Source organism: Nansenia antarctica, assembly GCF_963989245.1.
Source record: "Nansenia antarctica genome assembly, chromosome: 9".
Classification (NCBI taxonomy): domain Eukaryota; kingdom Metazoa; phylum Chordata; class Actinopteri; order Argentiniformes; family Microstomatidae; genus Nansenia; species Nansenia antarctica.
In genome coordinates, this window is record NC_137679.1 from 24,746,620 (window position 1) to 24,773,344 (window position 26,725).

At 39.8% G+C, this 26,725-nt stretch overlaps 2 protein-coding genes across 4 annotated transcripts in view; both read left to right on the top strand.

Moving 5' to 3' along the window:
* The window catches only part of LOC308165491 (transmembrane protein 80-like), a gene marked incomplete at its 5' end in the record, with an annotated part of 2,000 nt that extends 571 nt beyond the window's left edge, over positions 1-1,429 (top strand). The window contains 5 exons of the mRNA XM_080539643.1: positions 1-8; positions 177-270; positions 353-445; positions 579-780; positions 1,311-1,429. The exon at positions 1-8 is cut by the window's left edge and continues 9 nt beyond it. Coding sequence (XP_080395769.1) covers positions 1-8; positions 177-270; positions 353-445; positions 579-780; positions 1,311-1,323 — 410 coding nt within the window. The 3' untranslated portion in view covers positions 1,324-1,429. The remainder of the gene's footprint in view (positions 9-176; positions 271-352; positions 446-578; positions 781-1,310) is intronic.
* Positions 1,430-3,484: 2,055 nt separating this feature from the next.
* eps8l2 (EPS8 signaling adaptor L2) overlaps positions 3,485-26,725 on the top strand; it is a gene marked incomplete at its 5' end in the record, with an annotated part of 36,121 nt that continues 12,880 nt past the window's right edge. For 2 of the 3 annotated variants that reach the window (XM_080539948.1, XM_080539949.1), the window contains 8 exons: positions 9,643-9,736; positions 21,546-21,610; positions 22,848-23,009; positions 24,717-24,866; positions 25,300-25,379; positions 25,551-25,660; positions 25,817-25,893; positions 26,142-26,268. In XM_080539948.1, coding sequence (XP_080396074.1) covers positions 9,643-9,736; positions 21,546-21,610; positions 22,848-23,009; positions 24,717-24,866; positions 25,300-25,379; positions 25,551-25,660; positions 25,817-25,893; positions 26,142-26,268 — 865 coding nt within the window. Of the gene's footprint in view, positions 3,777-9,162; positions 9,202-9,642; positions 9,737-21,545; positions 21,611-22,847; positions 23,010-24,716; positions 24,867-25,299; positions 25,380-25,550; positions 25,661-25,816; positions 25,894-26,141; positions 26,269-26,725 lie in introns of those variants that run through there. The other variant, XM_080539950.1, reaches the window with a different exon arrangement.

Below are 26,725 nucleotides of genomic sequence, written 5' to 3' on the forward strand. Positions count from 1 at the left end.
CTATTGTGGTATCCTTTTCAGATATTCCAGCTAGCTTTACTACAACCAGATGCCAGTTTGGCTCAAGTTAGCTAGAATCAAAATAAATTGATCTGAAGCAGACACACTGGTAGGCCTTCTGTCCATACCAGCAGTTACTGGAGAGAATGAAAAATGTCCCTTAACGCGTCCTGCAGCTGTCATCCGTCCCCCTCCAGCTGCTGCTGTACCTGACTGCTCTCTACTATGTCTTCTACTTCCTGTCCACACTGAGCATGATCATCTACAAGAGTGAGTAACCTAACTACTCACCTAGCTAGCTACTACAACAGTGTTTTGTTCGGAGCCACAGTATGTTCCCTGTATGTCCTAGGCCGTGTGCTGACCTATCCAGGGGACAACCTAACCTTGGACCTGGGCCTACTCTTGGTCATGGCTGTTGTGGAGGCTCTCCGTCTCTACTGTGGTGAGTGATTGGGTGCTGTGTTTACTGCCCTGTCAAACCTGCCTCCTTGTTACAATGTTACAACTATTATGATACTATCCTATTGTACATAGTTATTCTCCATAATCCTTGATTCTTCCCTCTCTCTCCCCAGGTATGAGGGGAAACCTACAGGAGAACGAGTTGTATGTCGGGGCTAACTTGGGCATGACTATGGCAACAGTTTTGCTGTCTGTATACTTCCTGGCATGGCAGTCGTACGTGCTGCGGGCCGACCTCATCATCAATGCTGTGCTGTTGGTTGTCTATGGGCTGGGCGGGATTCTGGCCTTCATCACGCTGGCACGCTTCACCAGGTCAGATCTCTCATCAGTTCCAACCTCTTATCAGAACCACATCTGTTCTACTATTGATGGCGAGGCTTGACCACTAGATAGCATTGCACAGTCCTGTACATTTCTCAGTCCAGTTCTGAGTAAGCTGGGGTGTGTCAAACGTATTAAGTATTATAAAGTACTTCATTACGTTAAGAGACAAAATGTTAATGTTTCATTTATTTTTACAGGATTTTTCCCAGTCTCTGGCCTCCCTACATTTGTTTTGAATGGCTTGACTGCATTGAGCTTTCCCTTTGTCTCATCTTTCGTTCATGAACAGGCCTTGTATGAATAATTGATTCAGGTTTCATTCATCGAAGTGTTACTGTATACCTTCTCTAATGCCGTCACGTCCTCAAATTTTCCTCCCAAGACAGATCTAAGGAAAACAACATGTCTTGTACAGAAATTATGCTTTTTTATCAGGCAAAATTACTAGAATCCATTGTTATGGATCCAGTGATAAGATGTGAAATCACAGCATCTGTGTGTTTAACTTTGTCTTGCAGTGCCTACTCGTGAGGGAGTTCTCTCCGCTTGGCTTCTACTGTAGCTGCACTCTCAGCACCTTTATGCCAGCAGAACTATCTCACTACCACATGGTGCAGGGTAACCTGGCTGCTGCTGCACTGGTTTACATGGTTGAGGATGCAGGTGATGAGATGTTCACATTTCAAATGTTTGTGGGATGAGCTGACTGATGAATGAATGAGTTCTGAAATTATAAGATGTGTTAAATACATGTGTAATGATAGAAAAAAAAATATCTAGAATTTAGTAGGCTGATTTGGGTGTAGGCATCATAATGGGGTCATAGTCACATTGAAAATACAAACACATTTAAAGGAATGTCTCATGAGGAATATCTCTCTATAAATGTTTTATTCGTTTATACCTACATTTTTTAACAAAAATATTTTGTTCTGTTTTACTGTCAGATTTTTTGAAATGTTCAGATTATGTTTTATTTTGTATGTATCTATTTTATCCAGCAGAGGGCAGAGGTGTCATAGTAATTTTTTAACTGATCGGGACAGTGATTTTATAATTGAAAGAAATTAAGTACAGTATGTTCCTATTTTATATGTCTGAAATAAAATCAGAATATGATTTTTATTATGGAACACACTATGGAATAGTATACTCATAGTTTCGGTGTGAAATCATAAGGTTTTGTTATCTCCCCAACATATATCACATCTGAGGTTACATTCAAATCATTTATCAAGCTGGAGCGTTCTATTTAGCTGTACATTTTTCAATCACACTATAATTGGTGCCTGCTGTTCAAATATGAATCTATGTAGTAAAACAAATCTAGCTATGGATATTACATACTAATATGTCATTGTCAGTTTACATTTTTTTGTATAGCTAAATATCTGTATGTATTTATATTCTATTTATTGTTTCTATAGGATCTCTCTCAAAAGTAGAGTTTCTATATGTTTTTATTATTAATATCCCCAACAATGTGCATTTCTGGTGTTTGCCATATCTTATGGGGGATTTGGTAGTACACCATTATACTGCACCTTAATAAGGATAAGATAAAATGCAGATGTCAGATGAATGCATTGCTATACTCATCCTCCTGGTACTATACAGCACCTTAGTTACCCGTCTTTATCTGGTAGGTAATGGTGCTTTCAGCCAGCTCTGTTTATTGCTTGCACTCAGAGGTGCCCCTCTAGGTTTCACTCTTCTTAGTAGTGACAGCTGAGGTTAATGATCAACCCAAACTCAAGGTTTCCAAAGTAACTTGCTTAAACACATTCCATCTCTGTGTGCAAGTCTTAAGCAACCACTGTGACCACACATGTATTACTAACACAGGTACAATCAGTGTGTGAGCAATCATAAATTAGCGCACCCTGGAATGTTTGTTTCCAGCTGCTGGTATGTGGATTGATATTGGGCGTACCAGAAAACCTTTCCCACTCAAAAAGATGCCTAAACTCGGTTATTGAATAAATACAATATAGATATTTCTCATACATTTCAGATGTACTACACATGAATGTTTGTATTAATTCCCCTAGTGATAATGCTGCAGCCAATTATTCTAATTTATTTCCCTTTTGGAAGTTAAACCTTTCATACATGGTCGATATGCACACAGGCAGGGAGATGGCTGGACAAAGAGGGGGCATTCTTACCAGTCTGTGACATCGAAACCAGGGCAATGTTCCACACTGTTGCTCCTCTTTCATTCACCTACTTGTAACAGCCTCTCCCTTGCCATACAAAGTAACACACACCTGTGGGAGTTATACTATATGTCCACAAATACACTTTTTTAATGGCTTAAATACTCATTTGCAAGGGTCCCATCATACACTTTTAAGGGATGACATCAAGCTTTCTTTTTGAGATTGGTGCATTGTGTTCTATAATTAATTTACTGTAGACTTCTGTTCAGGCTCCTGTTATTGGTCAAAAAGAAGACTGTTGATTGGACATTAAGCTGTAGTACAAAAGCTTAGAAATTAATTAATAAAACCCCAAAACTAACAATACTAACACTAAAGAATATGTGGACGGTTGTCTTGAATAAGGCATAGCCCGCCCCCCACGACTGAATCATACCGTATGGGCTCCTCCCCTTCCCTAGTGCAGGTTCAATTACCTGTGAGTCATCTGTCACTCATCTGCACCAGCACTCCCTCCCGAATATATGAGAACCAACAACAAAAATCATTATCGAGCAGCCACCACATGCATTTACATGATATTTATTGAAGAATATCTCATCTTATTCCGCAACTTCAGAGAGATTTCGCACCGACACACGGGTTGCCTTGACCACCAAGTTACCACCCGAGGAGCAAAGTTCAGACTGGAGTTTAAGAGATACTGACTGAAATGGCACGTTGATGCTTCAGTCAGTGTCATACGGAGTTAAAACCATTACACTTGTGTCATCTTTTTCACACCTTACCAGAGTCCCATCCGAAACTGAGCTGCAGCGCTGGGTAAGAGCTTTTGAAAACTATCTACTGTAGGCTACACTGTGTAAGACTTCTAAACATCTGCTGCTGTCCATCTGTCCCGAGTCTGATATGTACTGGTCCTGTTGCTGAATTGTTGTTCCCGTGATGATAGGCTATTCACTAATTATTTGGGCAACTAAGTATGTAAAATGAGAATTGCGCGCATGTGGAACTGTGGAAGATACATATTTGTATTCAGTATAAATGAATATTATAAAACTCTACATCTACATTTTTCGTTCACATTCCAGCCACCTGTCAGTAGGCTAATATGATAAATAAAGAACTGGATTGGTTAGATAAGGATAAGTTAATTGACGATTGACGTCTTAATGCATTGAAAAACACAGTCATATCAGACTGAAGTTGTTTTCACTAGAATAAGGCTTCACAGTGCAGTGGAAACATGCAGAGTTCAATATGACAACCTTGATTTGATGGAGAGTAAATTAGGACACTCAACTAGGCAGCACAGATAGGTACCCTATTTGGCTAAACATTTTTTTATCAGCCAGTATTGAGTAAGTCCAGGTTTGTGACAGGTCCAGAGCAATCTCTTCCATAAGATGGTATACATCCACAGGATGATGTCAAAGTCATGTAGACAGGTTCAGCATCATCATGTGTCGTTATGTATGACTACATTTACAACTGGAGCATACTACAGTACACCGGATAGAACCGGATAGAATCACAAATAGGACTACTTATTACGCCATACTTGCAGTTAGCATTAATTATTATTATTATTTTATTATTACTAGAAATTGATCATTTCTATTATTTAAAATCTTCACAAATGGTATATTACATAGCTATCTATAATTAACTTCCATGCTTTTACCCAAATGTTTATTGACTGATGAGTCATCTCTGATATGTTTAGGTCAGTTCAAGAAATTGCTAGGAATATTGAGATTTCTTTACTCTGTGAATCACAAAAAACTGTGTAAGCCTTTGGTCACAGCACAAACATTTTAGAACACCTGCTATGTAAATATCCAACATTGTGACCTGACGTGTGACATGTGACCTGATACTGGGTAGGGGCCACTCATGTTATTGTGCCCTGCCCCTGATTCACAACATGCAAACAATACAAATACAATACAACATGCAAACAATTTTATACCCAGAAAGCCTCTGTTAAAACGGAGTGCTTACAAACTGAATGGAGCTATTTGTGATGCATTACATTAGATAACCCCTTCAATGTTTTATCTTCTTTTCTTTTTTTTAAGTGCCTATTCATGAAAAGGGGACAAAGTTCAGATGAGCAAGATAACCTGTTGGTTTTACGCATTACATAATGAACCTGTGTCAATGATCAAAACTCAGTGACAGTACTGTAGATGGCTTTTGTCTTTGTTTTCTACCATTGTATAGTTTATTTTTATAACATTGATGTTTTTATCCATTATAATGTTCTTATACTGTACAGGGATTGGGATTAGGGATTGGAGGAGATCTGGTACTCCTTGTTGTTTGAGGGGATGTGTTTGTAATTGCAGAGTTGATGTGAGGTCAATTCACTGGGAAGATAGACTAGCACAACTAGCCTAGCCAGATGTACCCTAGAGAAACAAAGAATTTATTCAATATCTAAATGCTAATGTATCTATAGTGTACCCCAGCATACTATAGAAAGCAAATCGGGCTGAATAGTGAAACAATTGTGTTGAATCTTGGTGTTATTTGCTTTGAGGTTGTTTCGGAATTGGCTTATCTACTTATCCATCTGCTCTTGACAAGACATGTGAGAAAGTGTCTCAGAAACTCCACTCCTAATCTCCTGTGTTGAGTCATAATTATAATAATCCCCTGTGTTGAGTCATAATTATAATAATCTCCTGTGTTGAGTCATAATTATAATAATCTCCTGTGTTGAGTCTTAATTATAATAATCCCCTGTGTTGAGTCTTAATTATAATAATCTCCTGTGTTGAGTCATAATTATAATAATATCCCCTGTGTTGAGTCTTAATTATAATAATCTCCTGTGTTGAGTCATAATTATAGCACCAGTAGTTTTGTTTTTTTATCGCATTCTATTTCTGTTTTTGTTTCTCTCATATTTCTAACAGATGTTCCTAACAGATGTCAAACCTTTTGAATGTATTAGTATGTTGATTGTTTAGAAGCGTGGACATTCCTGTACTTTCCATGTCCTAGTAGATCCAGTAATGTTGGATGGCATTAGATGTGTTTATTATTTGGAAAGATAGTCACGTAACCAGATTTTACAGTTGACAAAAAGCTGTTAATTGAACTTCATTTCATACAGTATGAAACCTGATTTTACGGAGTAGTGTAGAATGAGGGGCTCCACTGTACTGTATGTTGTTCTGATGTTGTTCTGACCTCTTGAAACACCCTGTCCACTTATCAATGTTAATCTCAGCCCTCTCTGATATCAAATGCAATTAGGAACGCCCTAGTTTAATCATTAAAAAACAATAGGTTGTTTTTGATGGGCCAAAGTCTTGGCTTCATTTGGGTCAGAAGTTAAAAAGTTGTGTAATTTATTATGGAGTACTATAGCTTAGTAAGTAAGTAAGTAAAGCTTTATTTATATAGCGCCTTTCGTACATGAAATGCAACTCAAAGCGCTTGAGTTGTAGCTTATATACAATTACCATTGCATTTGCTGTATTGAGTACTGTAATTGACTTGTGCTAAACCAGAGTTGAAGTTTAGGGTTATGTAATAGGGTCTAGAGGTAAAACAGATATGATAATGATAATTACCTAATGATAATGATTATTAGGAATTACATAGATGCAGAAGCTAGGCTACTTTATACACTACCAGTGTATTTTGGATATGAAGTGTACAGTAGGTAGGCCAAGTATTGTGAAAGGAGTATTGAGTAGGTCTTATCATATTTTATCATAGGTATGTCACACCCCTGTTGCCTTTAGGTAAACACCACTCATAAACAAATCTCTTTGCCTCATATCTGATGATAGCGGTCGTTATATAACCAGGCCCACCACAGGAGCTTTGATTGATCGTTTTTGATCAATTAAAAATAAAAAGGTAAATTGGTCATTTTGGTAATGTAATTTCAGTCTGAAACACAATGGCTACTATGACCTAGTCTGTTTTGGTTTCATGGTCTGTTTATGGGCACACTATTGGCCTAGTCAAGGTCAGCTGGCAGGAGTGTATTGCTACCTGCTCGGGTCTATTATAATTTATAATCTACTATAATTTACATTCTGTTAAATGCATACAGTACCCCAATATCTGTTCCCATCTCTCCATATTGACTGTTTGTTATTATTATTATTTTTTTATTATTTTTTTTTTTAAGAGACCGGGATCTGGTCTTTGAACTTTGTGACATTTTGCTATTACATGTACACCAATATTTATTTAGATCCTCCTGATCGTCACCCTCCTCGTCAATCTCTTTCTTATCATCATAACTCTAGAACACAGGTTCTACACAGTGATTACCACTGTAGTGGATGTTGTGGTGAAGGAGTTACAGGAAGTGCGCCGACTCAAGTCACCACAGGGTTGTGACAACATATGACAACCTGGACTCCTCCTGCTGCACCACCCTCCTGAAGCCTGGACCCAGGCCAGGGCCCAGAACAATGGGAAAGAAAAGATGGTTGAACAGATAAGGACAGAAAGAGGAAGTCTATTGAGCGGCCTTGCTGAGTTGAGCACCTCTAGCTCCACTTGTCTCATTCCTATTGGCCGTTTGTCATCTCCTTACTAAGCATATTGTTGCAAATGGTGTGTAGGGATGAGCACTTTAACCTACTGTACATAGAGGGGGCATGACACTTTGGGACTCTGAATTGAAATATATCAAAGAAAATCTGACACTGATCTCCATGCAAATTTTAAAAACATTGCGTAACATTACATCTGGAACTGAAATTATTATGCTATGATTTAAGCAGTTATTAATTTGTTCTGAAGATCTGAGGGATTATCTTTAGAGGGTGATTATCTTCTTCATGATCAGATGCTAGATAAGCCCTAGTGATTCTCATGTGCGTTTGTGTGCTTCTCTTGCACGTGTTGTGTAGTTCTTATTATCTTATCTTAGTATATATTACCTGTATGTCAGAGTGGCCAGATGTAGGAGGTGAGATAGTCTAAAACAAGGCACTGGGAGAGGAAGTGTTTTGTCATGCTGTATTTTGTGCAGTCATTCACAAGTGGTTCAGAAAATCATTTTAATATATTCCTGACCATCCATTCTGGGCATGCTGCCCAAAGCCACAAAGGATGTCCGCCAGCCAGTACACACAGGACTGACCATTCAGAGCACTTAAAATGCTAGCAACTGACATTCGATCTTGCCCTCTCAACACCGATTAATAATAAACACAAACAGCGTGAGTCGCTTAAAGAGATACATGGTTTCTTGGTGTGTAGAAGTCACATGAGGGAAAGGCCAAGAAGGATCAGGAAGACATCCATGTAACAAAACAAATACAAGGTACTGTTAAAAACTGTATAGTGAAACAGCGATTCATTTTAGATTATGTTCTGTAGTTATAGAATAGGCAAACTAAAATATAAATGTACTGAATTAAGTCAGACATCTCATTGTTTACCAATGTAATCTAAATATTGTATGGCTATGCAGAGTGATCTACATGTATGCATACTCACACTCTCATACCACATTACATAAGTTCATAATCGGTGAATGCCTTGACTGCCATATAGGAGTTGCCAGGCAGTCTGAAGAGAGGGTGATACCAAGGAGTGGGACATTTGTCTTTGTTTACTTTTTTTTCTTTCCACCTTTTCTTGGGAGCAGCGCTCTGCTACCCTTTAGTTTGTTACCTGTATTGTGAGCATGTGCAGTAATTAGCTAATAGTTCACCGGCATGCATATAAAACAGCTCCATTTTTAATTAATTGAAAACTATTTAAATATCTTCATCAATAGTGGGTATCTTATTACACTGGGCATAGCAGCCTGCTGTTTGCCATTGTTTGCCTCCACGGTCCCCTCTCGACAACAATACAGGTTGAACACCTGACTCTCCCCAGAGTACAGACACACGCCTCTTACAGGTTCCTCACATAGGGAGGGATAGGACATTTTACCACCTTGACAAAGAGAATCAAAGGGACAAACAGTATTTGATAAGTTGCCATTTTGATTCTCTCTCTCTCTGCCAATGTATGTGTAAGGTTTTGAGATTAAATGACACAATGAGGAATGCAAACTAAGTTAAATCAATATTTGCCTTATATAGATCTGGATACGGGCATGTGGATTGAATAATGTACATTCTTGCTCAGGTGGGGAAACTGTTTACTTTTGGCCACTTCATTCCTCTCTCTCCTACCTACCACCCTCTTCTCACGCTCTCTGTTTCTCCTACAGGTGGATGTCTTAAAACATGAGTATCCTGGAACCGGCCAAGTAAGTGTCCCATGTTCATGAAGTAACCCCCCCTCACACGTTTACCTTTCCATCATTTAGCAGATGCCCTTATCCAGTCTCACACAGTGAGAGAATCACTAACCTAGTATGTCAGAGTAGGTGTGGGTCAGGGTCCCAGTTTACAGAGCTGCTCTGTTGGTGAATGTTTGCTTTCCCTGGGTTCCTGGCTCCAGGCTCCGCTCCATGTGCCCCATGCCCCCACTCTCTCTCTCCCACTCTCTCTCACTCTCTCTCTCTCTCTCTCTCTCTCTCTCTCTCTGGTCCATATGCTCTGAATCTCAGGCTAATCTCACCCAGTCCTGTCCAGTCTGCTAGGACACTCTGCGTATATCACAGTGCTCTGTGTGTACTGCATGTGTGAAAAGGGACAGTGTTTGTTGTGTGGTGTGACATTGCTGTTTTCGGGGAGTAGGAGAAAATATGAAGGGCAGACAACGTAACCCTGACTCCTCTTCCTCTCTCCGCAGTGGGGTGGCCAGATCTGACAGCAAGATAAGCGCCAAGGCCCTTTACGGTAAGCCATGGCGGTGTGGGGAGTGGTGCTCTATGCATACTGGTACAGAGCAGTGGAGGCTGGTGGATGTAGAAATCGAAGGACGGGCTCGTTGTAATGCATGGAATGGAATAGAGAAATGTATAAAACCATTCCTCAGTGTGTGTTTGATACCATTCCTCAGTGTGTGTTTGATACCATTCCTCGCTCCGTTCCATGCATTACAATGAGCCCGTCCTCGGATTTCTACCTCCACCAACCACCCCTGGTACAGTGTATGTGTCAGTGGAGTGCTGTACTGTATGTTCGTGACTGTCTGTACTCTAGCTCTCAAACATGATCCTGTTGCAGTACTGTAAGAGTCACGCTTAGCATGTCCTAGCTGCTCTTATTGTACTGGAGGCTTGTCAATGGATTGTTTTCTCTAGTACATTATGGAAATGGCCTGATTTGTTGTTTCATAAAGCGATTTGCATTATTGTCACTCATTGATTTGGATTGTCATGGCCTGAAAATGGTCAAACTGCAAGGATCTATGAGCATTGTAATTGAGTCAAATCATAACAATCGTCAATTTGCTAAGCAAATGACTGTGCCAGGAAATCCAGTGCTCTCACTGTTATGATTATCTAGTGGGAGAGGAGCTGTGGCCCCACAGCCTCCCTGGGCCGGCCAACCACTGTCCTCTGGTCTAACCCCCTCCTTCTGCACTGATAAAAGGGGGTCAAGGTTCCAGCTAGGGGTCCTGCTTGCTCAAACACTCCTCCTCTCTACTGCTCTCTCATCTGGTGCTGCTGATAGCTATGTGTGAGTGTGAGTGTGTGTGTGTGTGTGTGTGTGTGTGTGTGTGTGTGTGTGTGTTTTGGGGTGGGGGGTGGGGGGGGGTGGGGGGGGGGGCGGGTTAGTGATTGGGGAACATAGGGTGATGTCTCTGTGGGATAGATGTAATGTGTGCTGGGGGCTTGTCAGAGGCCTGATCAGCTCGGAGTGTGTGTGTGTGTGTGTGTGTGTGTGTGTGTGTGTGTGTGTTTAATGTGGGTTTTTATTTGTGTGGGGATTGGAGGTGTGTTTACGTGAGTAGCTAAATATACAATGTTACATTTGCAGTGAGGGCAGGGTGTGCCTGTTATTAGTGTGTGGTTGGAACAGGGTGTGGATGTCCATGTCTTGCAGGTGAATGAATGAGGCATTGAAAAGCAGGGAGCGAGGGGAGCAGGATCTGTACCAGTCAGTCTGTCCAACCCCACCCCACCCCTGTCCTTCCCTAGCCTGCCTCAGACGTGAGCTCACTGGCCTCCTCCAGCACCTCCAGCACCACCTTCCAGCCTGCAAGCATAGAGAACCATTGTATAGCACAGCCTGGATAAACATACTGTAAAGACCTGTACCACGGTCTTGAAGGATAACTAGGATCAATGTCTGGCTTAAATAGCTTAAATAAGAAGGCCATAAAGACAGAATTTGATGGTACCATTATGTTGTTTAACTGTCTCTTTCCTTGTCAGGGTGCCTACATGCATCCACCTAGATCTAAACCCTAAGCCTTTGCTCAGAATTCAACAACGCAAGATTATTTTCTAGTAGCTGTTTTTATCCTGTGTGGCAGATGGTCACTGTTACTTTCTCACTGTGGGGTGGTGAGGGACAATATGCTCACCTCCTCCATCCAGATAGACTGTGTGTTTGTGTGTGTGTGTGTGTGTGTGTGTGTGTGTGTGTGTGTGTGTGTGTGTGCGTGTGCGTGCGCGTGTGTGCGCGTGTGCGTGCGTGAATGCCCGCATGTGTGTGCGACGTGTATGTGCATGTACGCGTATGTGTAGTTGCGCACGTGTGCATGCATGGTCTTGGTCACATGTGTGTGTATATGTGTGTGTGTGTGTGTGTGTCTCAGAGAGAGGTAGATATGTATAGAGATAATGTTGTTACTCTCTTTGTTGAATCTATAGGGGAGAGGAAAAGTCCCCTCTGCTTATATCACTTTCCTCTCCCATGCAAAAATCCCCCAATCATCCTTGCGATGCAGTGCAGCAGACAAGCGATGCAAATCCTGCTCAGGGCCTCCCACCTGCCCTGTTATCAGTAGGATCGGGGCGGGATGGAGGAGGATGGAGGATGGAGGGGCAGAGAGATAGGGGCCACACACACAAGGACTAATCTGCCCTGGGCTTCGGACAACACGCAGACTTTCTCAAGTCAATTTGACGGTCTAAAAGGGGGGAGCATGTCTTTATCAGGTACCTTTATTATGTCAGGTATACTGTCCATCTGGGCTCAGGTCTGCAGCAGATTCTGAGATTGGCAAGTCTCTCTCTTCCTGCTCCTTTGTTCCCCTCCCTCCCTACCTCCCTCTCTCTCTCTCTCTCTCTCTCTCTCTCTCCCTGTCTCTCTCTCTCTATCTATGAAGGAGGTGTTCTCTTGGTGCTTCATGTGTATTTAACTCTCTATACTCTGTTTCTTAGTCAACCTTGTATACAGTACGTATGTGTCTTTCTTCCAGTTTTTGTTGGCTTCTATGTTTTGACTGTCTGTGTAATGTATGTGTTTTGGGCCTGTGTTTGACCTGTGTTTAGTTCTTCATGGGTCCTCTCAGCCAGGTGACTCACTCTACCAATAGTCTGTTCTGGTAAAAGTCAAAAGCCTGTCAACATGGGAGGGAAATCAGCTATCGAGATGCATTGATATGACTTTGTTGCTGGTGACATATGGCGAAATCTGCATGGACACAGCAGCACACTTCCGTATCAAAAGGGCATCCCGTGGTAATGCAGCCAATGTTGGTTTAGATAGCCTGTGTGGCAAACCCTTTTCTTTTATATGGTAACATTTCTGGGCAAGAAAATAGGTTACTGTTTGAAGTTGAACACACTCATGTATTTAATCTGGGACTTTTGAATGGAACATATTAATGGACATATTATTGTATTTGTACAATCCTTCCTCTTTTTCTTCTCTTTTTTTCAGTTTAAAAAACCCCAAACATCTAATAGTTCAAGATACTATATCCTACTAGCAGCTAGGAGCCTTGCTTCTACATACTGTACGATATCATCTTCACTCAGAACATACTGTATTAGGGGCTCATTGGTAATTTAGGGACTGGAGAGGCCTGTAGAGTGTGATGTGCTTTTGTATGCTTGGAGAGTCTTTGAGGAGCAGTGATCCAGGATGTTGTTGCAAAGTCATTTAGAGTGGACCTGGTCCTGATCTGATGGGCTGCCAGACAGGCATGTTTATCACTGGCCCGTGGCTCTGTAGCTCTCTGTGTGGATCTGCCCATCTGCCTGCTAAGTGGCTCTCATTGCAAGCTGTCGCAGCGCTGGGAATTGATTGGCGTAAATGTCAGTCATTAATAAGCCATGGAGCGAGCTCGACTTTCACAAAGACACCTGCGCTTGTGTTTCACCTGCGGGGGTGAGCAGGAAGAGAGATGGGTGGCAAAAGGAAGGAAACAGGAATGCACCCACGCATTTCCTTAATCAATCAAGGACTGAGAATGAATACAAGGACATACAGGCAACTGTCAGTTGTAGACAGGCAGTCAATATTTTCATGTGCATGTAAAACCTATATCTACTGATATCATATCTACCAATGCTGTACCAACATGCATTTACCACTCTTCTATAGTGAAGATAGTTAGATAAATTGTCTATGTTTTGACACAAATAAATGTTACAATTGAGATTACGTGAAATGCATCAACAGAAAGACACTGAAATTAAATCTATAACATTACATTATTTATTTAAGCACAACATACTGTAGTGTATGTATGGAAAGTGAGAGGTAAAAAGCGATATCAAAATGTTTACTTTTGGGTCGGGGAGAGAGAGCCCAGAGAAGTGATATGAGATCTGGCTCTACAGCTGAAAGGAACAAGCTCTCGTTTACCCCTAATTGTTACCTGCAGACTATTCACCTGGGGAGTACGTAGGTCAATGAACCTCACAAGTATCCATACTGTAAAACAACTACTTCAGCATTCACTACTGTAGCAAGTGAAAGTTAATGACGCAGAAATGCTTGAATATTTCTATAATTTATGTTAACAATGCAATTTGTTATGCATTTAGAAAATCCAATGCATTTCCTCACTCAGTGTTAGTGCCTTACTATAGAAACGTATAATACTTACCTCATGTGACCTCCCCTTCCACCCCAGCATGGCTCACAACAACCCTTCGTTTTTACAGTTTACAGTTTCTATTTCTGTGATTTGTCAGTTGTCTCATACCAGGTTAAAGGTATTCAGTTACTCATTATAGGAAAAAGTGTTGTCCTGAGCAGTGGTCTGAGCAAGACCTTGTTTTGTAGACACCAATCATTTGGTTTAATCTAAGATAACAAACGTTATCTTGACAGTAAAGCTGATCTTGTCTATCATGTTGTAGAATGAATAAGGAAGTAGATCAGCTGCTGGGAAAAGGAAGGCACATAATAACTGGAGAACTGGAGCTCTGTCTTACTACAGCTGAGTTGATTTTGAACTGTGTGGTCGGCCAGTATACAGTACAGTACATTATATAGATCGTATAGTATATCGATTGCTGATCATTTGTTACATTGGATTACATTAGATTATTGTGTATGAGCAAGTTAATCAAACATATTTAATGCAAACGTACAGTACCAAATAAATCAGCAGATGAATAGACAAAAGAATATCAATATGTATACATACATACATCCATACTGTACATACATATATACATACATACATACTGTACATACATACTGTACATACATATATACATACATACATACTGTGCATATATATATATACATACTATATATACATACATATATATATACATATACATACTGTGCATATATATACATACATACATACTGTACATACATATATACATACATACATACTGTACATACATACATATTGTACATACATATATACATACATACATACTGTACATACATATATACATACATACATCCATACTGTACATACATACATACATACATACTGTACATACATATATACATACATACATACTAGGGGTGGGCATCAATGATCGACGATCGATAATTGATCGATAAGGATCTTGGTCGATCACAAAATATTTTGATCGATAATCATTCAGATTTTTTTTATTTTTTTATTTTTTAGAATAATAATAATGGAAATTAGTTTGTCCACGTGTCACCAGATTGCGTTCGTCTCTCACCCCTGAACATGTTAACATGATCATCTTTCTGAACAAGAACCAGTAGGCCTGCCGCCTACAGTCTCTCGCTGGAGTTTAAATTTAAGTTAAGCTGGACGCTCTTCAGGACACTAACGTTTTCAGTCATCCTCCTATTTGTGAGTAACTGTTTTTTTTACTGCTCCTATGGTGAGTTACTTATTTTCTATATTTTTATTTATAACGTAAAATGTGTTTTTAAGTTAAACAATTTAGGCTACTCCCCAGCTAGCAATTTTTGGTTCTAAAAATGTTCAAAGAATGTTACCTAAAACGTTCTCGTAATGTTTTCAGCGGGAAGTTTTCTTTAAGTTCCCAGAATGTTCTAGGATAACGTTCTCTAAAAACATTTTTAAAATGTTGTGATAACCTCCTTAAAATTTTAAGTGACTAAACATTGCTAGAACATTATGCCCTAATGTTCTTGAAAACGTTTTCAGTGGGAAGTCCCCAGAATGTTCTAGGATAACGTTCTCTAAAAACATTTTTAAAATGTTGTGATAACCTCCTTAAAATTTTAAGTGACAACATTGCTAGAACATTATGCCCTAATGTTCTTGAAAACGTTTTCGGTGGGAAGTTCCCAGAATGTTCTAGGATAACGTTCTCTAAAAACATTTTTAAAATGTTGTGATAACCTCCTTAAAATGTTAAGTGACAACATTGCTAGAACATTATGCCTTAATGTTATTGAAAACGTTTTCAGTGGGAAGTTCCCAGAATGTTTTAGGATAATGTTCGGTAATAACCTTCTTAAAATGTGAGTTGACAATATTGCTAGAACATTACACCTTATGTTCTCAAAACATTTTCAGCTTAAGTTTTTTGTTTGTTCCCAGAATGTTTTAGGATAACGTGTGTTACGTTTTGGAATAATGTTCTAAATGTAGAGTGGTGTTGGACCCATGTGCGGTGCGGTGCGACTCAGAGGAATTGAGGTCGAGACATGAATAAAATAAACTTCTCTTTACTGAGATGAATACACTGAATATCCATAGGACCGTGATACAGAACCACAGAAAAATAAAGGAGAGCAAGCAAGGCTCTGTGTAGCGAGTCGATAACTAATAACAAAAACAAAACACCTGCGAGTAGCGAAAACAAAAGATGAGCAAACAAGGCTCCGTTTACTAAAAGCAAACTTCACTTAAACACAAACAAATCAAAACACACGTATAGTCAATAATACCTGGAAGTAGCGACAGACAGGTAAGGTAAAGTCCTCCAGGACCGAAAGGACAGGGACAAGTATCATGCACAATATTCTTAAGGGAAAGACGAGGGTTCACAAGACGCTAACAAGTGAACAACTGACAAGGGAACAGGGAAATGGGACACACCTAAATACACATACAAACACTCACAGGTGACAATAATTACGTAATTAGTCCAGGGCTGGAGTGATGCTGCTCTTCAACCAGCAGAGGCATCGGGGAGTTATCCTCGCTGACCCCCCTCGTAACAAACGTGCTCTAAAAACCATTCTAAAAACGTTTGCTTATAACCTTCTTAAAATGTTTACTGAAAACCCTGTTAAAACATTATGCCCAAACATTCTTAAAATGTTTTTAGCTAAACGTATTAACACATGTAAAAGTTTGATAACATCAATATTCAAGTCTTTCAACATAATGTATCATTATTTATTAACATTAACAACAGAGGTGAGACAGGGAGAGGCAGCCACAGCTTCATTTGAGAACATATTTAAAATAAAATAAAAAGCTAAACATACTGTACATACTGAAAACATGGAAGTCAGAACCTATCATCACTGCAACAGTACATATCTCTGACAGTACATATCCTCATGACAGACAGGCATTCCCAAAGTGTTGTAGTTCTTGATTTAGTCCTCGAACAGTGTGGGGCTTCTGCTCCCCTCAAGTGCTGCTGCTGCACCTGGACACATTCTTAAACATCATCCCTGGACACATCCTTACTCTGAACTCTGTCCTCAGTCACAGATGGTCCACCTGTATCACTGTCCTCAGTCATGGATGGTCCACCTGTATTATCCACTTGCATTATAACAAAAATAGTATTTAAAATCAGAATAGTTTCTGATTCATCAGAAGTCTTTTTGGTAGCCCTTTAAATTACAGGCCGTTAATTACGCAGTAATTACTGTAAATAACCAAGTAATATCCATGTAAAATAGACATGTAGAATGCTAGTAATTGTGCATTGCTATAGCTTGCTAGCTCCCAAACCTGGCCCAAACTTTTGGGCTGGTAGATTTGCTTCACTCACCAGCCAAAAAACCAAAAACAATGACGTTAATCTATTGAGTGGCTGGTCAAATCTGAACGTTCACCAATTTGTCGATTTGGACGGTGGATAAAAGTAAATTTTGCGCCCAGCTTCCTAGCAATTTCTGACTACACACACGCTCGACGTTATTTGCATTAACGGTTAGTTTGTGGTCAAGAAAGTAAATGTATCCATACAAAGTAACGTTAATCAATTAAAAACAGTTATTGTAACAGGGGCGGATTTCGGATCGTAGGAGATCCGGGGCTTAGCCCAGAGGGAGAATATAATGTGCGCGCGGAGCGCGCCGGAAAATTTTGCCTTCAACCTTCAACTTACCACCACCTTAAAGCGGACAAAAGGCATTGGAGAACACATATACATTCACACCCTTTAATGAAGCAAACTAATTGTGGTGGTTCTGGGCACAGAGGGAGGTCAGCACACGTAGCTCCCCCTGTCAGTCACCATCATTTATATTTGTATAGAATTACATAATTGATGGGCTGAGGCTAGTTATGTTACAGTATGTATATCAGGGCAGACTCTGTGCTCACCACTTATATTGTATTTAGAGTCTTGTCCTGTGTTATATGACGATATATTACATGTATTGTTGGCCTGTGTATAGTACTGTGAAATCAAATCCCCCCTGGGACATTAAACAAACTTAGTTAGTTAGCGTTACATCTTAGGATAGATTTGAGTCATGTTCTGTATACATACATACTACCATAAGGGCATACTTAATGTGGTTACTCCATGTTTACTAGCTGTAACATTAACGTTACATCATTCTTTTTCACTTGTTACTCAGTCAACCAGAGTGCAGATATCAAAGACTATCAGCCTGTTATTCACTTTATTTGTATAAGTATTATCCTTTGTTTGATTTCTTACCATGTACTGTAACAGTACCTTGCTATGTTTCATTTTCATTATAACATAACGTTATGTTATGATAGCCAGCTAGCATTAGCAAACCGGAAAAGTAGTGTCAGTGAGTCAGTCACCTTTCTAATAAGATTCACAAACCTGAAACATCATCTATGTCATCACTGCTGGTGATGTCATTGTTGTCAGCTGCTGATATGGCTGCTGCAACAGTTCTTGGCACTTGTTTTGTTGAAAACAACTTTCGGATATATCCATCCTTACAATTTTGCAAGTCAGGCACTGATTGAGATCACTTCTTCTTCAGGGCAGGGTAGGCTACGCAGTATGCAGGCTAATGTCGCGCAGCTGCTGCCTCTCTGTTGGACTCCGGTACTGCACGTTACTCACGAGAGTTTTTTTTTTTTTTTTTTTTTTTTTTTTTTTTAAGTAAAACATTCGGGGCTTTTCAGAAAACATCCGGGGCTTGAGCCCCAGTAGCCACCCCCTAGCGCCATCTCAGTCAGGCTTAGTGAAATCTAATCAGAGTCGTTTGATTGGTCTGCCACGTCCTCAGCCTCCTCGGTTATTGGTGCAAGTCTGAAACTTGAATTTTTAATAACATCCCCAAAACATTTTAAGAATGTTTGGGCATAATGTTTTAACAGGGTTTTCAGTAAACATTTTAAGAAGGTTATAAGCAAACGTTTTTAGAAAAAAGAAAAAAAACTTAAGCTGAAAATGTTTTGAGAACATAAGGTGTAATGTTCTAGCAATATTGTCAACTCACATTTTAAGAAGGTTATTACCAAACTTTTGTAGAATGTTTTTTGAGAACATTATCCTAAAACATTCTGGGAAAACTTCCCGCTGAAAACATTTTCAAGAACATTAGGGCATAATGTTCTAGCAATGTTGTCACTTAACATTTTAAGAAGGTTATCACACAACATTTTAAAAATGTTTTTAGAGAACATTATCCTAGAACATTCTGGGAACTTAAAGAAAACTTCCCGCTGAAAACATTTTCAAGAACATTAGGGCATAATGTTCTAGCAATGTTGTCACTTAACATTTTAAGAAGGTTATCACACAACATTTAAAAAATGTTTTTAGAGAACATTATCCTAGAACATTCTGGGAACTTAAAGAAAACTTCCCGCTGAAAACATTTTCAAGAACATTAGGGCATAATGTTGTAGCAATGTTGTCACTTAACATTTTAAGAAGGTTATCACACAACATTTAAAAAATGTTTTTAGAGAACATTATCCTAGAACATTCTGGGAACTTAAAGAAAACTTCCCGCTGAAAGCATTTTCAAGAACATTAGAGCATAATGTTCTAGCAATGTTGTCACTTAACATTTTAAGAAGGTTATCACACAACATTTTAAAAATGTTTTTAGAGAACATTATCCTAGAACATTCTGGGAACTTAAAGAAAACTTCCCGCTGAAAACATTACGAGAACATTCTAGGTAACATTCTTTGAACATTTTTAGAACCAACATTTGCTAGCTGGGAATGTTCTTCCTTTGTTATCGTGTAACATTGTGGGAACATTTTATAAAAGAACATTCTATAATCTGTTACCTAAACAATGTCCCCAAAACATCCTTGGAATGTTGCAGGTAAAACGTTCTTCCTTTGTTTACATATCACATTACAGGAACATTCTAGAAAAAACGTTTTGTGATCTGAGGCATCAATAACATCCTGAAAACATTATCGAATGTTGCTTCGAAAATGTCCTTCCTTTGTTATCATGTAACATTGTGGGAACATTTTATAAAAGAACATTCTATAATCTGTTACCTAAACAATGTCCCCAAAACATCCTTGGAATGTTGCAGGTAAAACGTTCTTCCTTTGTTTACATATCACATTACAGGAACATTCTAGAAAAAACGTTTTGTGATCTGAGGCATCAATAACATCCTGAAAACATTATCCGAATGTTGCTTTGAAAATGTCCATTCTTTGTTATCATGTAACATTGTGGGAACATTTTATAAAAGAACATTCTATAATCTCTTACCTAAACAATGTCCCCAAAACATCCTCAGAATGTTGCACCTAAAACGTTCTTACTTTGTCAACATTTAACGTTATAGGAACATTATTTGAAATGGTAAACATCCTTAAAATGCTCTTTGAACATTAGATGAAAACGTTTTCTTTAAAACATTAGCAGAACTTGTAGGGAATGTTAGCCAATGTTGTGGGAACATTCCCTGCTAGCTGGGTCACTGCCTTGTTTAAGAGGATTGTTATCTGACTGTAGTGTCTAGTTTGAATGTGTGCAATAGCAACACAAATAACGTTTTTTCCCCAAGGAAAACATGCTTGTTATTTCTGCCCTAGTTTTTATTTTTTTTATGAAAAAAAGCTTATCGATTAATCGATAATTGATCGTTAATTCTTGCGATTATCGAAAAAGAAATGTTGATAGTTTGCCCAGCCCTAATACATACATACTGTATATACATACATACATACTGTACATACATACATCCATACTGTACATACATACATACATACTGTACATACATATATACATACATACATGCATACATACATACTGTACATACATACTGTACATACATACATATATACATACATACATACTGTACATACATACATACATACACCCATACTGTACATACAGTATATACATACATACATGCATACATACATACTGTACATACATACATACATATTGTACATACATACATACCTACTGTACATACATACATACATACATACTGTACATACATACATACTGTACATACATACATACATACTGTACATACATACATACCTACATACATACATACTGTACATACATACATATATACATACATACATACATACTGTACATACATATACATACCTACATACATACATACATACTGTACATACATACTGTACATGCATACATACATACATACATACATACATACATACACTGTACATACATACATACATACTGTACATACATACATACATACATACTGTACATACATACATACATATACATACATACAAACCTACATACAAACATACAAAAAAACAGACAAACAAATAAACCTCCATACATACTTTGAGTACATGCAACAAGCTAGGTAGCTCCAGTAGTAGTAGTTGAGGAAGGTGTGTGTCCATTAGTGGAGTGTTTAGCGGTGTGTAGTTGTAGTTGAGGAAGGTGTGTGTCCATTAGTGGAGTGTTTAGCGGTGTGTTCCTCCCTGTGTGTGGCCATGCGTACACACACACATTAGTAGTTCCATTCACTTCCTTATTGCTCTGTGCCCTGGCCGATTTCCTCAGCGTCCATATCACATCTTAGCCTCATCTACCTGTTCACCTCAGGTGCTGGAGGCAGCATGTGGGTTTCAGGTCAGTGGCGCAGGCTTTTAACACTGGATATGGACATGGCTGTGACTCTGGGTGGGTTTGGTCCTTATTCCAACACTTAACCCTCCTTTTTTCCAATCCTACAGAGCAGAGGAAGAAGTACTCCAACTCCAATGTTATCATGCATGAGACGTCCCAGTATCATGTGGAGGTGAGACTTGTTACGCTATATCTCTCCTTGATTCTAGATTATGATAGTTACTTTACAGTGTCTTTTACTACTTTGTCTGTGTCTGTGTAACATAATGTACGTAAAAGGCCAAGCGCTAGCTAAAATGTTATAAAGTCTGTTCCATAACTCTCTTCCTTAAGATGCAATGGGGTTTTTACCGGTTGGGTTAATATTTAATTGCCTTTCACTTACTGGCGCCTTGTTGTAAAAAGGTCAGAATCAGAATTGCTTTTATTACATCCAATGTACAGGTACACAAGAGTACAATTATTTGGCTTAGGTTCTTCTGCATTGGCATTGCAGCAAGATACAAAATCACAATAATAGAATAAAGTAAAATAAGTAAAGTAAGTAAGAATAAAGAAGAATAAAGTGATGGTAGTCAAACTACAGTGGGACCAGTCGTACTGCAGTAGAAACAGTAGTGCAAAATGCTGTACAGGTTACAATATGATGAAATGCAATATGATACAATATGCAATATAATAGATATGATACAGTACAGGTAGTCAAGTAGTAGTAGTGTGCATCTAGTCATATAATATATATTATTTTCTTAGTGAGAGTGTGGATGGTTTGGGGGAGACAGTCTTTAGTTTTTTTCCAGTGCATTTCCCCAAGAGCCTGATTGCTTGACAGAAGCTGTTTGACATCCTGTATTATTGAATGTGTGGCAGGTGTGAGTCAGTGGGCAGCGTAGAGCTCTGCAGCCTAACTGTAGGTACCTGTTGAACTATGTACTGAACTATATACTGAACTATGTACTGAACTATGTACTGTCCACCTGTGGGTAGGAGCTCCCTGAATGCTCTCTCATTATCTGACATGGGGCAGGTAATCACTGCTAACACCCACACTGCTAACACCCACGCACGAGTGCCAGAGATCCCAGGTTGAATGCCACCTCTCCAGTTTGATATCAGAATGATAATGCAGCATTCATGATGATTAGTGTTACCCAACATAAGCTGTATTTACTCAATAAGGAGTGTGGGGTCTACAGTATTAGAAATGCAACTGTTGTTTTGAGTCAGAGTAGACCGGAAAGCTTAATCTGCCATGCTCATGAGCAACGTCTTTACCTACTGTACGCAGATATTTGCTGTCTATCTTCACACTCTATGTCAGGGTCACTCAAACATCCACAGTCCTATTCCTCCATTATCAAAGCCCCTCTCTGTCTGCTCTCCCTCCGGATCCTCTCTCTCTTTGTCAGCATCTGTCTACCTTCATGATGGACAAAACAGAGTCCATCGCCACAGTGGACGATGCCATCAAGAAGCTGGCCTTGCTGGACACTAAAGACAAGATCTGGACACAGGAGATGCTGCTCCAGGTTAGCGATAAGGCTGTGAGGCTACTGGACTGTGACACACAGGTAAGACCTCCTCTCCACCTGCAATATTAGGAGAGATTTCATAACACGTAGCAAAGGTCTCAGATTTGATTTATTGTCACCTATAGTCACAGTAGAATGACATATCTACATATACTCTTCGTATATTCTTGACTAAACCCTTAAAGCGATAGTTCAGTTCTCATGTCAGACCTCATTTTTGTAGCCTCATCCAGACTTTCTTTCCCAGTCAATGTGACACGGTCTAGTGTTTTGGTCCGCATGTTGGCATCCAATTTAATGTACTTTTCTTTCGAAAAATTTGAATACATTTACGCGTTGTTGAAAATCAGTGACACACTCGCTAGTCAACTAACACAGCTTGGTTGTGAGCCTGCCAACAATGTAAAGTAGTGTTATAGTTAACTAGGTAGCAGTGGGGATTACTCACCGAATCGATTGCATTGCAGTAATTTGGCTTGACTAGCGAGTTTGTGTTGTAATTTTCAACAACGTTGAATTGTATTTCCGTATTTCTAAATAAAAAAACGTTTTGATTGGTTACCGACATGTGGACCAAAACACTGGACCGTGTCACACATTTCTATTCTTGAGCTGTCTTTGTCTGGCTCCAGGGGTAGCATTAACCCTACCAGTGGACATGAATGGGATCAGCTGTACACTATAGGCATGACTACTTAAAAAACATTTCCACACAAAATTCTATAGCCATCTCATATATTTGTGGCTATACACGCGTGTTGATTTGAAACAATTTGTTATTTCCACGATTATAAGCGTAAACATATATCATTCAAACTGAGAATACTTACCTGTTTTGCCCTCGGTTTGGAACTCATTTCTACTACATCGACACTCTGGGCAGCAACTTGGTGCTCACTTGAGTGGAACAACACAGACAATTTAAATTGGTTGAAGTAGCTAGTCCATTCTATTCAAATGCACAGTGACAGATCATTTTCTACAGAAACAATATAATCTACGGAACGCCCAAAAAACTTTTGAAAGACATTTTCTGTGCTTTTGATAGTGTACCGGTGATTCCGTCATGTTCATATGACTAAATGCTAGCCCCGAGCCAGCCAAAGAAAGCTCAAGAATAAAAACATGACCCCCCAAAATGTGGATGAGCCATGACACACTAGGTCGAACAACAAAACACCTTGACTATTCCTTTAATTGTCCAGGATTTATGGTCAAGCCATTGATCAGGTGATATTAGATTTATATTGTGTTCCAGAGGCCTTCTACATTGAACCTGTTAGTGAGTTATAATCCACTGTAACTTTCTGCCAAAAGAAAGTGAGAAATCACACACATTGTTAAGTATCATTTGTTGAAACCTCTGAAACAGAAACTAAAGAGCTCAGTCTTTGACACATCCCCAGTAGCGTGGGGAACATGTAAGACTTGTATGTAATACTATACAACCTCAGTTCTGAGACAAGAGACAGGATTATTGCCTAGTTTTATAGATGAGTTGAATTTTGATTATGGCCATTCACACTTGGGTTTAAATGACCTTTCATACATAATTGTAACTGTTTGGCAATAACATAATCTATCATCTATCAGGCCATAATATGTTTGAGCCAATGATCGACTGTCAGCTGTCAGACCTTTAGCCTTTATGGTACAATTACTGATGACCTGACACATTTGATATGAAATACCCCCCCCCCCTCTCTCTCTTTTTCTCTCTCCCTCCCTCCTTCCCGTCTATTGTAGGAAGAGCTGGAGAACTTCCCTCTCTCTACCATTCATCACAGTCAGACAGTATTAAATCAGACACGGTATCCGTCTGTCCTGCTGCTGGTATGTCGGGACAACGAACAGCACAGGCCTGATATCCACTTCTTCCACTGTGACGAGGTTGAGGTGGGTCTTTGTCCCTGCCAGGGGAGGCTGGTGGAGGTAGTAACATATGTGTTTGATAGCATTCCTCATTCCATTCCATGCAATACAATGCAATTTCTACCTCCAGCAACCTTCACTGGTCTCTGCTTATCTCTGGGAATTATGCCGCAAACTGCAATGTGTCACACTGGTGGAATTAGTTGTGTTCTACCTAAATAACTATTATTGAAGATCCTCATACAATAAGTTAATCATACATTTTATTTGTGCTATTTTATTAGTATGATAACAGTACTGTGCCAAAATCATACTTTGAAACTCTGCTTTGTCTTTCAAACAGTTGTGTTTTGACTGATCCTGTCTCTCTTATACTCCTTGACTGACCCTGTCTCTCTTATACTCCTTGACTGACCCTGTCTCTCTTATACTCCTTGACTGACCCTTCTCCTGGCAGGCTGAGATGGTTCATGCTGACATAGACAGTGCCCTGGGTGACAACAAGCATGGCAAAAAAATGCGGCCACAGACCTTGAAGTGAGAAACTCTTATTTGCTGACAAAACTCTTCTGCACACACACACACACACACACACACACACACACACACACACACACACACACACGCACACACACACACACACACACACACACACACACACACACACACACAGGGAACTGATCCCTCATCTGTCTCTCAATCCCTTAGGGTGAACCAGGAGAAAATGAAACACCGTCGAGAGTCCATCATCCCCCCCTCAGCCCCCCAGGGCCCCGCCCCCGGCGTGAAGGGACGAGTCGCTGCCATGAACGTGCAAGGTGAGTGTACATTCACACAAACACACACACACACACATGCACACAGCACACACACTCCAAGACTATCTCTCTATCATCATTTTTGTCATTATGAATGGATTCCCCATATGAAATAACTCGTGTGCCTGCCGTGTGTGTCTGCCGTCTGGATGTTAGATGTGGAGAGACGAGGCTCTGCACAGCACGACCCAGAGTCCCATGAAAAGCTGGCCCAGCGCATTGAGAAGGACGTGGTGAGCTCTGCTGTTACACACCACAAAGCATCATACATGGCTAAATACTACATCCATATTGTTCTGACAATAAACATTAGCTCGCATGCTAAGTACTGTTCACTATTGTAAATGACAGTAGTGAACAGGTAACCAGTCGTATATTCTTTCTTCACACTCATCCCTGTCATGATGGTTCAAACATCAACAGTCCTTCATAAGCCTTATCCAAGCCTCTTTCTGTCTTCTCTCTCTCTTTCACATCACAGCAAATCCTCAACTGTGCCTTGGACGACATCGAGCTCTTTGTGGCCCGGCTGCAGAAGGCGGCTGAGGCGTTCTCTCAGCTCAACCAGCGCAACAAGAGTAAGAAGAATAAGAAGAAAGGACCAGCAGGTCTGTCTCCTCTTATTCTCATGTGGTGACAACAAAACTCCTCGACAATATTCCTATAGTTTTTTTTCAAATCCCTCTTGTGTTCTTGCATGTCCTCTTATCTGTCTCTCAGGGGAGGCTGGTGGGGGGTGTATACTTCGGGGGAGTATACTTCAGAGGACGGCCTCATTGTAATGCATGGCATAGAATGTGGTTTGATGCCCTTCCTTATTCCATTGCATGTATTACATGAGCGTTTCTACCTCTGTGCCTACCTCCGCCAGCCTCTCCTGATATATACCCTGTGCTCTCCGAACCCTTTTATGTGGGGATGTGTACTGTCCATGGCTGATGTTGACTAAATGAGACATCAGTACGACTGATGTTGACTAAATGAGACATCAGTACAGCTGGATGTCTGTGTTCTGACTGGGCCATACATGTACGAGACATCCCTCGTGTGACCTAGATGACCCGT